Raw genomic sequence first — 16,755 nt, 5'->3', positions numbered from 1 at the left:
TCCCTGTCGATAATAATTGATATGACTTTCTATAATAAAGGCTTGTAATTGGTGTAGAGGTTGAAACCCTGTGAGAACATTCATTCCGCCGTCTAGCATCCCGAGACAGTGACGATTCGTGTAAAGAAAATCGGTGTTATCCATCGAATAGAACAATTCAACGCTTAAAATTACAAAAAAACGCATCAAAGTTTACTTTACATTACACCGTCCATATCAATTCTGCTTTTTTTTTATATGATAGACCGGAAGTCTGAATCTATTTTTGAAAATGCGCATTGCTATTGGATGAGGAGATCCGTTCATCTTTGGCGCCGTAGACTTACTCGGCAGAATATCACCACACTCCACGAGACAAAGTTTCATTTATGTCCCACCGATGTTATGAAACTTTTGGTTCCTGCTATTCGCAGGACATCTACAAATGACGCAGTCAATATCACCTTTGAACTCATTTGAAATTGCCCATGTTGTCGAATCTTATCCTGTTTTATTTTGCAATTTTTTTTAGCAAACTGATAAGCAAATGGATATTTGAAATATGTTGCCTCATTTCATGGGGCTACATAGAATCATTGGAGATGGTCTTACTCTTAGTGCATAAAAACGCATTGCGGCAGTTGCTCAAAAATTTTCGTTAAAAACATGAAACGTAGCCGAGATGACTATGATCGTACTTTATTTTTACATAAGCCATTACCTTTTATTAAAAATTTAGCAGAATGGAGGGACGGGTCAAATATTTGTTTATCAGAGCGGGTGCCTACCCGATATCTCTGAGACAGACAATAAAACTGTTCTTTTTTGCGCCTCTGCAACGAAAATATTCTTGCGTAACGTTCAAAGCATTGGTGCTTGTTCAAGACATGTCTGTGAGGTTGTTATCGGCCGACCAAAAATCAAAATGCAACAACGTGATATTTTACTAGTTTTGATTAATCGAATGGGAATCTTTTTCCGCTTCATGGCATATGTTGTGATTTTCATTGTGTAATATTTAATAATTGTGTTGTTGTGCGTACATTTTAAGAGGAGCATTAAATTTACCACCTACAACCTCCAAATTTCCCACCGGTTAGGAACCACTGGTCTAGGGAGACAAATTTTTCGTGGCCCAGGATTTACGTGCATGCAAATTTTCCTGCGGCCGAACAATATATGTGCTGTATAACATCTGCGAATTTTCCCTCGAAAAAGTTTCATCAAGAGGAAACAGTCATCGTCTAACAATATCGAATTTTATGGTACTCCTGAAGTATGCGCACCAAGATGTCGCATAACCTGAACCCTAACCTGGTACACAACCTGAGTTCAGATTGTACGCCATCTTGGTGCGCATACTTCAGGAGGTCCAACTTTATAGATATCGACATATCTAATGTTAAAACCATGTCTCACACTCAGAAAGTTATGAACGGTTTTGATAATTTTGATGCTTTTAGGGAACATTTGAAAATAGGTTTAAGAGGCCAAAGATGTTTATATCGGATAACGACAAGGATCCGCTTTACAATAAAATAGTTCTATCCAAAACAAGAACCTTAGGATTATTTGTGTAGTATTGAACTTTCAATTTTCTTCAAACTAATGACTGTTTCTTCAACAATAAACTCGGTGGAATTGAAATGGGACATTTTCACAATGCGTAACTTAACGACGATATTCCGCGCATTAAGGCCAAATAAACTTCATATTCCTATTATTTCACGGTCAAATTAGACAATCAATAACGCGGAGAAATTCGTGCGGAAAATAACACAACGTAAATAAAACTTAACCTGAAAAAGCGACAGAATATTATGCTTTATTAGATTAAATATATGGAAGAACGTAGCTTTGTGGGTTCTACGAAGATCCACATCAGCGAATATTAGTCAATTAGACAATAACGTGACTTCAGTTTTTATGAGAAAATGAAAATGACGCACTACGTAAAAACGTAGGTTACCAAAATAACACTTGGTTTGAACAAAAGTGGGTTTTGGGAGTAAAGAGTTGTTTACCGCCGGTTATCCAACGCTTAAAATCACATGGAATGCGTACACAAATAGCTACTGAGAGTTTTATAAGGGTGCGGATATCAGATTCAGAAAGATAGATGACAGTTGTAGGTTAAATGATTGTCTGATAAAATTTAGGGTGAAAGATAAATTTTAACTTCGAGATACTGGTAAAATCTGTTTAATTGGTTCCATTATTCGATTTGTTCATCAAATCTGGTGTTGTGAATTTGGATAGCGGGATTACGATCACACGTTGATATGCACGGTGTAATAGAAACTTTGAGTGAATTAGGTATATTCCGTAAACAATTCTCAATATAATGTCATATACTTATATGAATTGTGCAATGTAACACAAAATTGTGAGTCCAGACTCAAAATCCACTGTCACTTATGCCTTCGTAAACCAGATATTTTTGTGATCGTCGGTCGAGTCGATATCGGTAAAATGAAAATCACGACTATTGCGTGATGTGATGGTCTTGAAACTTCATTGGTAAAATAAATTGTTCACCGGCAATGCCTGGAAAGTACACTCGATGTTTACACTGTTTCTAGTTAATCAGAAGTTTGAGGATAGTTCTGATTACAGAAAAATCGATTCTAAATTAAACATGTTTCTAATCCACACGTAAAACACTCAATGAATTTCATTAATCCTATCTTGTTAATAATTAGAAGAGAAATCACTTGGGTAATTTTATTCGCTATTTGCGAATAAATGTCCCCGAGAGAATACAGGTGGAATACAAATTCGTTAAACGACGATTAACATCGATCTATCTCACATAAACTTTAGTCTTTGAATCGGGAATGTAAATTAGGTATTTGGATTACTTTAATTGGGAATAAAAATACAGCAAGTTAGTTTTACACCACGGTATTAATGGCGACATTAGTCTGTCTTGGGGGAGGATAATGCAACTACATTTACAAAGGACGAAACAGGCATTTCGCTTTGACTTAGCGTTCTCGTGTAACAGATCCCATTCACACGTGTAACTTGAATCAAGGTATTTGACTTCCTCAAGACATCGGTCTCGGATATTTAGCTGACAATCGCCGATCAAGCATAAATAGCACAAGAAAGCGTTTGTGGTTATAAAAGCACATTGTTGCTTGAGCGTTCGTACTTGAAATTTGATCAAATGCAGACAAAGCAGAATAGCGTGGGGAATTTTGTCTTTTTTGCATTGCATTTAATTAACATAGTTAAGTGAAAAACTAACTAGGCCTACACATGTATTCTACTTCATCTCGAAGTAAAGTAAAGGTCAGGGGTGGGATTGATCGTGTAGATATAGCCGGTATTGAGCACGATTTCACGCTATTTAGAATCTCAGACAAATTACTTATGGAAGCGCAATTAATGGCTGCTGATTCCGATCCTTGAACTTAGCAGGCCCAGTAAAAATATAGTGTCAACACACATATTTTGGATAATGATTTATTTATTTAACTTAGTCATATCGCGTCTTTTCTATTTATTTTTGTTATTCCATTTCCAAGTGACTTGGGAACAGATTTCTTCAAGTATTCCTTATGTGACGCATTCCTACTTGAAATCACTCGACGCCGCGGGTGACCAGTCATGAGAATTGTTGGTTTCCTTGACTTGAAGAAAAATTCCATTCGATATTTGTGGTTATGAAGACAGCTGGATATATTCTGGGAAACTAACGTTACAAAAATTATTCCGGATGTTGACTATCATTGATTTCTTCGCGTTCTCGCGATTTCTTCGCGATTTAAATTAATATCGCGGCAAAATATCGGCAATCGGAATAAAACGGCCGTTTAGTAGTAAAACTCTGTTATCGTATTCAGCAAAGACTACAACGTTTGTTCAAATGCACTACTTCTAAAATTTTGTATGTAGTATTTATGGTCAGCTTGTGAGGTCCGATACAACTGATAACATTTTGAATGATCGACAATACGGAGGTATGAACAAGATTCATTTCCATAATATTTTAAAAACTGGGGTTCTCGAACTTTTTCTGATAAGAAAGTATTCCTGGAATGTGAATGTTTTGAATAAATTAATCAATTGGCTTAGTCCAAAGAATAAAGCTCGCTTTAGATTGAGGTATTCAAGAATTCACTCAGGGTAGAATTATAGGCGGAAAGCCAAGTTTTAAATGTAAAATCCATATAGGACAATAATGACAACCCTATATTGTGTCACAATCACAGAAAAGCTTCACGGCCCGTTGCATTTATATACTTGGGTGGACGTTTTTTAGTCACACGTTACTCACAATATTACATTTGCGATTGAAATCATTATTTGTTGTTTTGATAACCGGGAAAGATTTACCGATTCGCCCAAGTTTTCTTATAAAGGTAATTGCCCGATAAGCCTAACATACCAGATGCCCGTATCTTAGTACAATTCATATTGGGTCCATGAATTGGATAGCGCTTTTAACTACTAGATCTGAAGTCTCAAAGTTGGAGTTTTCCGGCGTCTTTGTTCCCAAAGATAACAAAACTAACACACAATTTCAGTTAGTAATAAAAATTTTAATTTATAGTTTTTCTAATTATTTTTGGAACGCCCCTTCAACCATCGCGATTGATTTTTATTTAAATAAATCAGATTTTGATTGCAACGATTTTCTTACTTTGTTGTGGAAACCAAATTCTGTTTGGGGTCCAACCTACTTGTCTTTGTTATCGGATCGTCGCACTTTGGACCCCGAAATCGAAAAATACAGAATTTTCTAGATCACTCCTCAAAAAGTTTTGAAATCATGACGAATAGGTATGACGTCACTGGGTGAGGTGTTGCGAATGTTTTCGCAATTTCTCCTTGTTTTGTCACATCTCTAGTCGGGCGTTGAGCGAGTTGTACTCTTTGTATTTTCTCTCGTTTTCATATGTTGTATATTTTTTCGTTTTTCTAACTTCTATAAAAAGGGTTGTAATTTTCGACTGCGACTCCGTTTAAAATCACGATTTCAAAAAAGAAGACGACGATTTGGTGCGAAAAAACAAGGGAAGGGTAAAGTCAGCCACTGGGAAATAACCTATTACTGTACTGTATTGAAGCCAGATAATGGCATGGCATGTATTCGAGAAGCTTTTAGAGGGAGTCGCAAATTATTCAACTTTTATTGGAAAACTATGGATTACTTTTTTCTTCATTTTCAGGTAAATATAAATCTGTTTGAAAGAATAATTTATGCTAGTTTTGTTTTTAAAATCATATGAAGGTCCATACTCTTTTTCAAATGTACAAAGGAGTGGGATTTCATAAATAAATTTTCACAGATAATGAAGTGTCAGTATTATATTAGGTAATATTTATTTTTAATCGATATTTCATATAATTTATTTCAGAATTATTATGGTTGCAAGTGTAGGCGACACCGTTTACAGCGATGAACAGTCACAGTTTATATGTAATACGTTACAACCTGGTTGTACTAATGTTTGTTTCAATAGGTTTTCTCCGATTTCACAAATCAGGTAAGAGCCTTATTTTTATTCAAGTTCAACGATTCGCAACTGTACATTGTAAATAGGTTTAATCTTTGTGGATAATTAGTTTATTCAGTTCCATTCAAAACTTAATTATCGTCATGATATAGTTATATGGCTGTTAAATTTGTGATGTTTTAGTTCAATAATATATTTACAAAACAGTTTTTAAACATTTGAAATTTGTTCAATATTTTGCAATATAACTAAATTATTTATCTGTAACTTGTAATATTGTCTGTTCATTTATCGGTATTGTTCACTTGTAATTCCATTATTTATTTTCACAATATGAATAAAATAAGAAACATGGAAAGTAGATATATGACGCACATTGCGCTCAGTTTGTAAATTTTTTCAAAAAAGTTTCCAAATTCGGCCATAAGAACCCAAAAAGTTCATTTGAACAGAGGAAGAAGGAAGTAATATGGGCGGGGAATTCAAAATCTTTCATCGGTGTCTCGAGAAACCTTGAACGTCTCTTTTACCATCCCAATTGCCAAATTCATGATGCACGTTCGTTCGAATATGATCCAATGATAAATCGCATTATTTAAGTGTGTTCCAACGTAGGCTACATGTTGACAAAACAATTTTACCTCTTCTCTCTTTATTCACAAATAGGAATGAATCTAAACTCTTTAAATAAATCTTTTATTGTTCAGATTTTGGGCGGTACAAATTCTTTTCGTTGGAATGCCCAGCGTGATATTTATTGTTTTCGCCATGCATAAAATGTCAAGCCTATCTCACCAGGAACAGGAAGACCAAAGTCATGCTTCACGCCGAGACGGACGCTATGGTAAAAAATCGGTGTTGACACATCTTTGTATTTATGAGTAATGTATAGTTATCTGTGCAAGACACTGGGAATGTGTTGAATAACCGAAAGCGGTAAATAACAGAAGTTCGTCCGATATTTAGCCAAGTCATGGACCATGACGAACAACTTTAATATATAATAGGGGAAAGTGGGGAAGGTTGGGACACTTTTTTTCTTTTTCATATTTTGAGCCCTTTATTCTGCACATTCATATGACTTTGCGGGATTAATGCAGAGAGGGCTAAATGTAGTTTTTATTCAGCGACTAAGAAATTCCCTTGCGACACACATCTTACCACCAAAATGCTTTGAAAAACGTTTGTCAAGTGTCCCACTGTACCCCACTTGTGGGGCACATTCGGACAGACCCTGGGGCACAATGGGTCATTCTGTTAAAATTCAACGAAGTATGCCCTTAAAAATAAGCAATCAATCAGCATAATCGTCTAAAGAACAGGGAGACCTCAACTTTGAAGATTTAAGATTTTTAAAATCAATGTTCAACCGAAATATTTCAGATATTTCACCAAAAAATTCGCTTACCAATTAAATTATTTTCTAATCCGAATCTAAATCCGGAAATATTTTTGATTCTCGATTATCTTTCATATTGGACCATGAGTCGAAAGATACCATAATGTTACATAAAAATATAACACATTTCTAGGTCTCTAAGCACTTGTTGTATCAAACACTGTCGAATTGTGCCATGTAGGGCATGTCCCACTGAACCCCGGTCCATTGTTCCCCATAATCAACAAATATCTTCAGATCATCCCACGGCAAAATTCGGAAGGCCCATCCACTCGCCAACGTTATAAATATTTCACAGTGGACTATAGCTGAAAGATATCAGACGGTGGTTTGTCACGTTGAAAAGGCTAAGTTAGGAAAAAGAAAAAACTGGAACGGTGAAATTTTAGTTTCGACCTCCTAAAACCAATTTCACCTCATAGCTTGCGTCGCTCTACCCGTCCGCTGTCCGTTTGCGGGGACGTTGTAACTCACCGAAGGGCGGATTGAAACATCAAACCGCGGACCGGATTCCGAATATAGTATTAGTGTGAAAGCTGATTTTCCACTGTGCCCTATGTCCCAACGTGCCCCACCTCCCCTATATATGTGTGTATTGAGTTACTTTCCCTATAGGCCACTCTTTCGCAAAGGTGCATATTCTTGTTCTGGAACTTGCATGGAATATGATAGAAAATAGTGGACCCTGAACGGCGTCCCCCGTCCCCGAGTAATGAAAAGTAAGATTTTTCCAAATATTTATGCTTTTTATAAATAGTTCTGAATTCTAAAAAAGTAAAACTGCAGTTTACTTATAAAAACCGTAATTTCCATACAACCCCAGAACCTACGTAAGGGTGAGGCCCGTGTCAGCTGACGTCATTCAATGTCATATTTTTATGATTTCAGAAGGAAGTCAGAGTGTTGATTACGATCACAAAGCACGAAGAAGGCGAGGAAATGAAAATACGAGCGAAAAAAGTGTTGAAGCGAGAGGCAGCAACCAAACGAGTCTCCCACAGTATGATGACGTCGCAAATGGGAAACAGCGACCTGGTACGAAATTTTTTTTTCTTTACGGATCAGGACAACATGTCTGGAATCCGATTTTGCAACATGAAACTTTCTAAACGAATTTAGTACGCGGTTTGGCAGGCGAGTGCCAACGTTGAGGTACCTCATTTCAAAACAATTCCCGCGCTTGTCAGATTCAAGAATTCAAATCATATAAAATGTGAAAAATCCGTTTCCGAACGTCATATAATTATGAGTCTTAAAGTTGCCAAACCGGTACTTAAAGTATGTGTCATGTTAGTCTTTGAAAAACGTAATAAGTACTTTTAGTAGTAGACGTACATTACTTCTAAATATGGCTTGAAGTCGAAATTTACTCGTAATTCAGTTTAGCGTACAGTGTACTATGCTGTAATGCAAAAAAACTTAATGGCATAAATATATTGTCGAATAATGGGGGTTCGCAAAAGACGCGATTATGATAAGAGAAGTTGTCAACTAACTATCTTTTTGCCGGGCGTAGATAAGACGCAATTTATCATTTCACCGGCGGTTTACCTTGACTGGAGTCCGGTGAAAGAAATAGAGGTTTCCAATGATAATTTTCGATAAATTATGATTAACGAAGATGCATTTGAGGTGGTACACCGCAACTGACATCTTGTGCATTGACCCATAAACTACTTACCGGGGCTATCCGTCATTAGTGAACCACAATTTCACTCTTAGTTGATAGTTGATACTCCTCCACGTGGCATGGACTCAGATAATGCACGTCGGTAGATACGTTGCGCTTCCAATGTTTTGGCGGGAACGAAAATGCAATCGAACGGAATGTTAGACACGTTTCAACGCGCGGTGAAGTTGATTTGAGAAAAACGGAGGATTAAAGAAACTACGAGTTCTTTGTCGCCATGATATTAAGTAGTCTACTGAAAGTCCCACGCGTCCGTTTAAGAGGGAACGGTAAAGATGAAGCTACACTTTCCTACGGCAATTCTACGCATTTACGCTTAAAATTCCGCTTATGCTGGTTTTGCAAAATGTCAATTTTTTACGTTAATTTCGTCCATTTTGTGACTTTAGAAGAGGTCTGTCCCCATTTGATGTTAGAGGGACAAACGGATGGAATTCGACCCTTCTACCAGTATCACGTTTGATAACAATTACTTTATGCGTGGCCATCTAAAACTACTACTAATCAGGTTTGGTATGTCAAATAATTGTATACACAAACCTATTAGTTTGTACAAGACTCACACGCCCAAAATATTTTTGCCAATATTTCCATAAGACAAGTTGCGGATCATATGTCTACCTACGAATCATGTGGTGGCTTGGAATCCCGCGTATTCAATCAACCGTAGTATCTAATCCGAAATTATATTATAAATTATCCGTATCGGAAAAAGGCCCCGCGATCTTACGCCATAATAAGGATAATTATGGTCGTAGTGAGTGGGTCATTATATGAAAGGGTCTTATAGTGCGCTCAGATTTGATAGAGGAGAACCGTGCATATGAACACTTTCGTTGTATATTCTATTTTGAGACATATAAGGTTTTGTGGTTTGACATATATTAAAAGTTCCAGCTCCACCCACACGCTTATACATGCGAAAAACCTTTTACTCCCAAGTCCCAAACAGTGGTTCTTCAAACCCCATTCAATTACGCACCGCTGGAGCACGCATAAGTTTGTTGTCTGTTGGGTTTGTCAAAACAGTTTCACGCAAATACGTTCTACGGTGACGTTACTGTTAGTATCAAAATTGTTTGTGAGGTTACAACTGATGACTAAACTCACTAGCGCTGAAACTAAAAACATCGAAATCGTGTAAAAATGTTTCATATGAAACGTGTCTCGATTTCTAATCTTCGCACTTACAATCAAATAAGGAAATTGAAAAAAACTCGATTAGTTTTCCCACAAAATACTTTTAACAAACTACTTTTAATATAAGAAATAAACCAAATTTCACAGAGAATTTAAAATAACGTTGAAATGACCTAAAATGTGAACAAGATCCGCCGTTGGGGCTCAAACAATATTTTGGGCATGGATGGGTATTTCAAACTTTTTTTGAATCAAATAAAAATATTGTAACAAAAATCGATCAGTTTCCTAACAAAATACTTCCAGTATATGATAAAATAACGTAAATTTCACAAAAATCGGAAAAATCGTTAAATTGATCCAAAATTTGAACAAGATAAGCTATGGGACTCGAACACTATTTTGAGCATGATGGGATATTTTAAACATCTTTTCAATCAAATAGGGGGATTACAAACAAAAACTCGATCAGTATCCTAACAAAATACTTGCAATGTAACGAAATAACATAAATTCCCCAAAATTCAAAGAAATCGTTAAATTGATCCAAAATTTGAAAATATTTTGGGCATAAATGGATATTTTAAACATCTTCACAATCAAATATTGAAATTGGAAAAAACTTGATCCGTATTCTAACAAAATACTTTTAATACGACGAAATTACGTAAATTTAAAAACATTCTTCGCCCTGATTAGGAAATAGGGTTGCCGGATAGTTCTGGAAGGTAATATGTGATTGATTGTAATGATTCAACCGTGTTCAGATGAGTTTAGGCTCCGAAAATGCGATTATTTAATGATCTAATTGTCGGAGAATTCACGCATCGATAGAACTAAAAAGGAGAAACGAGTTGTGGATTTCGTCATGTTATGCTTCGTCGGGAAGGCAGATTTTTTTATCTGAAATCGTCTGTGAGGCGAGTTGCTGCTGACTACCCCACTAGTAGTTACAACTTTGGAATCAGTGCATGAAATTGATCACACATTACTCATTCAAAATTCTGTCATATTCACTTGGATATCTGATCCCTTTAGGGCAGGGTTAAGTTTCCTTTTCTACTCTGGTGCTCAAATTCCTTTTATGTTGTTAAAATATGCTTGGCCACCTGCTGAGAATCAGTTATGCGTAGAGAAAGAGCCCTTGAAATTTTTCTGAAATATGCGATAAAGCAAATTATGCAGAGAAAAGTTTTTGATTCATTTTGGAACACACATGATCTCTAAAACGAATCCGTTCACATATTTTCCCATTTTCAATTTTATCAAATGATAAAGAAGTTTGAAATTTGAGCTAGTCGAATGCAATTCTGCTGTATTTAGTACCGTACGCGTACTTTTTATTGTGCTATCGTTTAAAAATATGCCCGAACGAATAATAATAGTTAAAGATATATTATACACATTCATGTATTTTGATTCTCGATATATTAACCTTTTGCAAAAGACAAACGCTCGTGGACACTTGTTATCGATGACGACTATGCTATAAGAATAATGTATGATAAAATAATAACGGTACGGTACACGGTAATACATGTCAGGCATATCCATGATACGTTGCAATTTTAATATAGTCTACTGCGCATTGTATTGAACTAATGAAATTTGAAAGACGATATTTTGATTTTTAATACTTTTAATCTCACAGCTAATGGAGTTGTCAAGATGAAAGATCCCAGAAAGAGTTCTTCTAATCACAGTAAAGAAAGTGTGTATACAGACAAAAGATTGGCTGCTCAAGTTATTACTATGCCAGGAGAAGAAAAGTAAGTTTTTATTATTATCGAAAACGGGTTAATTACACTTTGATATAAATATTAGCAGAATAAATATTTCTAATTTTTGGAATTCCATCGATAAGATTTCAATTCTTGTTAGAATTTACAATTCATAAAATAAAACGTCTTGTTAGGGAGATGAATCTGGGTTCGAAATTTAAGTGTGTGAACTCGTTTACTCGCACATTTTCAACATTTCGAATCAATTAACTGTTTACCACGACTTGTACTAGTTAAACGTCTGTATTTATGGGTAAATTCAACAAATGAACAACTAAATGGGTTGTCAAACAAACTTTGGAAAAGCTCATTTAGGCCTAATGGAAAACATCGTCATTTATTTGTTTAATAAATGGTAATGGTAATCAATACATGTGTTAAAACCGAAAACTGACCTTTATCTGATGTTTTATCTATACCCAACACGTAAGTGTCTTAAGTTGGAATTTGCCCTTTTTGACTTTATAAAAGTTAAGACTTTGCGCCATTTTTACGCAAAACTACTTCAGTTTTGGCGCATCAAACGAAAAAAAACACACGAAATTGAAGAATTTGTTTTTGTTTTTGAAATCAAAACACGTCTGTTTCCTATCATGGCAAATTTTGAACCTTACCAATCCCACCATCTGTGTTGACAGGAAGAAGGTGCGGATGAAAACTGTTTATAACAAAGATGGAAAATCTGAAGTCGTTAAAACACCATCGATAGCTCGAGCATATTTCGCTCAAACTATTATCACAACATGTATCGAAGGCCTATTTCTAGTTTTACAAGTAAGTGGATAGTTGAAGTTCTGTACTAATAAGTCAACTTGTAAAATTTATTGGCATTGATGAATAATTTAATGTAACTTCTTTTTCCTAAGTAAAAGCAGATATAAGTAATGAAGAAACAAGTCCATTTTAAAGTTTAATAATTATCTCTTATAAACTGAAATAACGAACAACTTGGAACAAATATTTCTCCCATTGTAGATTATGAAATGTCGAAGGATCAATAGGTAGCAAGGATATGATTTAAGATGGAGAAAATATATCCAATGCGTTTGAACCCTTCCCTAATCATTCATATCACTTTTCCAGAAATGATCTCATTTTATAGCGAGTTTAGGTAAAAATAGGCGCGCTTATGTCCTAAAAGGCGGTTTTGATTTTATTCACCCATGCGAAAAGCGACACGCTCGACTGCAACGTCGCAAAATACAGTTTATCAGACATTTCCGCCTAGATTAGGCTCGATACGTAAATAAATCCCGCATCAAACACCCAATTTTTTTCAGGCCCCAGAGTGTCGTCTGGTCTATTTCACGTTACCATGAACAGGATATAGCATCGTGAAAGGAGACGATAAAAGTTTTAAATTATAAAACGACGCAACTCAATGGCCCGTAAATAAACTGTTTATATCTTAAAATTAGCTTTTCTAACGCTTTCTTTTTGTTTCAGTATAACATGTATGCTTTCCAAGTTCACGAATTATACGAATGCGAAGGTGATCCGTGCCCAAAACAAGTGGATTGTTACGTATCAAGGCCCCAGGTATGTCACGAAGTTGAAATAGAAACTAAATAAACGAAATAGAGCAACCTTTGCTTTGATGTCAGGTCTTTTTTTTTGGACAAAATTAAGCCTATGGAACCTTTTGTTAAATTGTTGTTATTGGTATCGCTTTTCTCCGCAACTGGTGTACGAAGCATTTTCAGTACTTGACGTCGGAATAAGTCAGTAGTTACTTGTATTTAAATCAAATTTATGAGTTCTGTGAGATCGTTATTTCGCCAAAAATTTAGTTTCTTTTTTCATAAACAACTGGTACACCCTCATGACAATCGCAACAAATCTTTATGCTAATGACGTCATGTGCTCTTCTAGTTCATATATTTGAGCATTGCTTTTTATTATTAGTTCTTTTGGCATCTCCTATTCTGACATGCTGCATTTATTCACTTGCTGTTATTTCAGACGACTATGCTAATAAAAGGTGAAATTTTCACTAATAAAACAAAAGAGACAATATTATATCCTGGCTCAAATCCCTACTTGTTTTACACTTTCTATGATCTCAAACCTATGCGACTGCAGCCTATACGTCATAATTGAAAGTTTTAATATAGCAATTAACATAATTATATCCTTATGTCGTCCCATCAAAATAATGTCATTCGATTCGAAATGCTCAATTCATTCCTTTTGTTAACAGGAAAAGACGCTTTTTCTTTTATTCATGTATGCAATGACGTCTTTATCAATATTAATCAATGTGGTTGAACTACTACATTTGATAAGAAAATACGTTTGTGGATCAAACAACACAAAAGGTGGCAGCTCAATGAAAAGACTCATGGGATATCACAGGTGAAATATTCATACAATGAGGCTTAGTTTTACTGTGAATGTGTATATAAAATATATATAGGCTACAATAGAATGCTTTCGCACGCATTTTACTTTGATGGGTAACTTTACTATAGAAACATGTTGTAAAATTGAATGTCAGATTTACACTTTTTGCTAATTAATTATTAATTGTCACTTAATATACGATCAGATTGCGACAAATTCTAACTTTAGTGTTATTCTGGCTTGAAGCTAACATCATAACAGCAGTGATCTCGTAAATGGAATTTTTTGGTCGGAAGTATTTCTGTAACATATATAAGCAATAGTTACAACTAGGGTCGAATTAAGTAGAAGCCCTATCGAAATAGGAATGAATTATAATTTATAACACTATCAACTAAAATACATTTTCCCAATTTTTCCTTCAACTTGTCACCAATCTTTGAAGAAGATAAATAGAGATGATTAGAAAATCAATTGTATGAGAAAAAATTTTCCTTTGGGGTCAGTAGACGGCGCTCCGGAAGTATTCGTACCAAGATGACGCACAACCTGCACAACATACTATGTTCAGGTTGTGCGCCATCTTGGTACGAACACTTCGGGAGCACCCAGTAGAGTGGACTAACGAAAATAAAAGAATGAAATCTGTTCTTTATCACTGCCGGACGTATTGTTTACTGACCACGACACCAACTGACCTCTAATTTTATGTAGTTATAAAAGTTCATCCATATCTCTATATTGTGTTGTGAATGATTTATATACACTCTTATATAAATAAATATAATAATAATAAATATACTTTACAAATTATTTTAGGCCACATCATGGAACAAGACGCCGAAGAAGACGATACAGTTCCCGGTATGTTCCGGGAGGAGCATATCCATCGTTGGGGCCGTTTCCACGAACGCACGAAAATTCATTCAGTGACCTCAGTGGGAGCGATTCAATGGACAGTGATTACAGATATTACAGCAAGTGAACAAAAAACTTCAAAATATCCGGTTTATACAAAAAAAAAAAATTTTTAATTTTTTTTGCAGTATATCGTCATTATTATTATATTTTTGTACATGATGTTCCACAATGTGCCTTTTCTTCAATATCATGCAGTTTATTGCATATGTTATTTATTTGTATTTAAATGTTTTATTGATGTCATTTTCTTTTCATACTACGCAGCATGTCTTCCAACATGCAATTTATTTTGACACCATGACTATAACATCTGTTCCAAATCATACTCCAAAATCAATTATAAAAATTTATAAAGCCACTAGACATCGAAATTACCTCCAATTGATCATTACCTAATGTATTTTCGTATGGTCTGAGAGTAAAACAAAATTTTTGAGACTGCAAAATTTTAAATGATCCATACCGTTTTCCTAATTTACAAATCGAGTTATTTATGTTTCATATACAAATGTAAAGCTAAGTGGAAGTCTGTTCATTAGCAACATCATATATGATTAATATTAACAATCTCTAATTTAAAACAATCATGAAATACCGATTATCATTTTGTATATATTGTATATTTATTCCTCTGCTTTTTTATTTTATGTGCAATTTCAACGTTACAAAAACTTTGTGCAGTAGTACAACTATGAAATATTGTCTCCTGAATTATACTAGAAAATCAAATTTTACCATATTAAAAAAAACAAAATCAAAATACTAGAACAAATTGCTTTTTTTCTTCAATTAGCATGCATTATATCAATCCTGCATATTTATTCATTCCATTCTAGTACTGTCACTATTATCATTTTTTGTTTTTTGCTGCTATATATATCGTTAAGTTTATTTTTGTTTCGTCATATTTTGCCATCTTATCTACATTAAGATTGATGTACTCGAACATTAGAGTTACGCTTTTGCCATTGCTTGCTTGTATCAAATTTAAATTTTGTTAACCAACGTAAGAGTCAAATTCCAATTTCGCCACTGTTCTCAAAATTTACATTCTTTTTATTACAATATATTCGCCGATATATCGTCTGTGTTCATGTAGGCTATTGACTGAGTATGCTGTTTTTAAGAGGAGTTAGGAACTGTCTGCGGTTTTCTGGCATCTTCAGTCATTTTGCTTATTCCAAATATTCAACCACTTGGCGTTAAAAAGTACCGTCAGCTAATTTCGCCTAATCTATTCAATCGTTTTGAGGTCGTCTTCTGATTAAATCAGGACTCTCCCAGTGACAAAGCTAGGAGTACACAGTTTGGTTTACACCAAATATGACAAATATCTGTCGAAACTGTGAAGGCGAGTTGATGCTTGAAAATTCGGATGAACGAAAAAGTGTGTGCTATATTTTCAATTGTTACGTCATCATAAGTAGTTTTAGTTGGTCATTGCTGCGGATATAATAGAGGAAGTAAACGCCAAGGTAATCATTCATTTTGAATGACCTTTAATCACTAGGCAACTTACCCGTGATGTCACAATGTTATAATAATCACGTTAGGCTAAATGGGTTACCGTAGTTACCAGTGGATATTTAGCTGCATTTCCAATCCCTTCGCTATCTGCGTGTTGCGATATTTCGTAGTTTGATAAGAAGGTTGGGCTAGCGATGCGTTTATGAATCCAAAGTGAAGGAGAATTATATTATCCTAGGGCTTTTTGTTTTATGACATCTCTAGGTTACTTCAGTAAACTATGTTAACCGACAGTTTCGAACTGCTCATTTTCTATTATAATATTACGCAGCGTCTTCAACTTTTAGTTAAAGTTAGGTTAAGTACGACCGATAACTGCAAAAAGATGGGTTCTAATTGTTGCAAATTCATGAAAATAAGAAGGCGAAGAGATGACCTTAAGAAAAGCGATAAAAGTCACAGAAAATCAAGAATAGATAAAAGTCTGTTGTCGGAGCAAAAATATATCAAATTGTGTGCTGAAAAAACTGCAGTTTCAGATACGAATAAAAAAGTTTACGTCGAACC

The 16,755-nt window shown here is 35.0% G+C and overlaps 1 protein-coding gene across 1 annotated transcript; it reads left to right on the top strand.

Annotated features, from left to right (window-relative positions):
- Positions 1-4,762: 4,762 nt before the first annotated feature.
- On the top strand, positions 4,763-15,807 carry LOC120331891 (gap junction delta-2 protein-like). Its single transcript, XM_039399057.2, has 9 exons — positions 4,763-5,159; positions 5,349-5,477; positions 6,155-6,291; positions 7,735-7,881; positions 11,328-11,445; positions 12,096-12,231; positions 12,904-12,996; positions 13,658-13,812; positions 14,620-15,807. Exons 1-9 carry the CDS (start codon positions 5,065-5,067, stop codon positions 14,783-14,785), a joined length of 1,176 nt encoding a protein of 391 aa, XP_039254991.2. The 5' UTR covers positions 4,763-5,064; the 3' UTR covers positions 14,786-15,807.
- The last annotated feature ends 948 nt before the right edge of the window (positions 15,808-16,755 follow it).

The sequence above is a fragment of the Styela clava genome, chromosome 6 (genome assembly GCF_964204865.1).
Source record: "Styela clava chromosome 6, kaStyClav1.hap1.2, whole genome shotgun sequence".
Lineage (NCBI taxonomy): Eukaryota > Metazoa > Chordata > Ascidiacea > Stolidobranchia > Styelidae > Styela > Styela clava.
Note: the sequence above shows the minus strand (reverse complement) of the source record. Positions and strands in the feature narration are given on the sequence as shown.

Bases quoted from the DNA above. Each gene is read 5' to 3' on its own strand.
- LOC120331891 (XM_039399057.2), top strand. From the start codon at position 5,065: ATGGCATGGCATGTATTCGAGAAGCTTTTAGAGGGAGTCGCAAATTAT. The intron at 7,882-11,327 runs GTACGAAATTTT...TTAATCTCACAG, and splicing joins AAATGGGAAACAGCGACCTG to CTAATGGAGTTGTCAAGATG. The intron at 12,232-12,903 runs GTAAGTGGATAG...TTTTTGTTTCAG, and splicing joins GCCTATTTCTAGTTTTACAA to TATAACATGTATGCTTTCCA.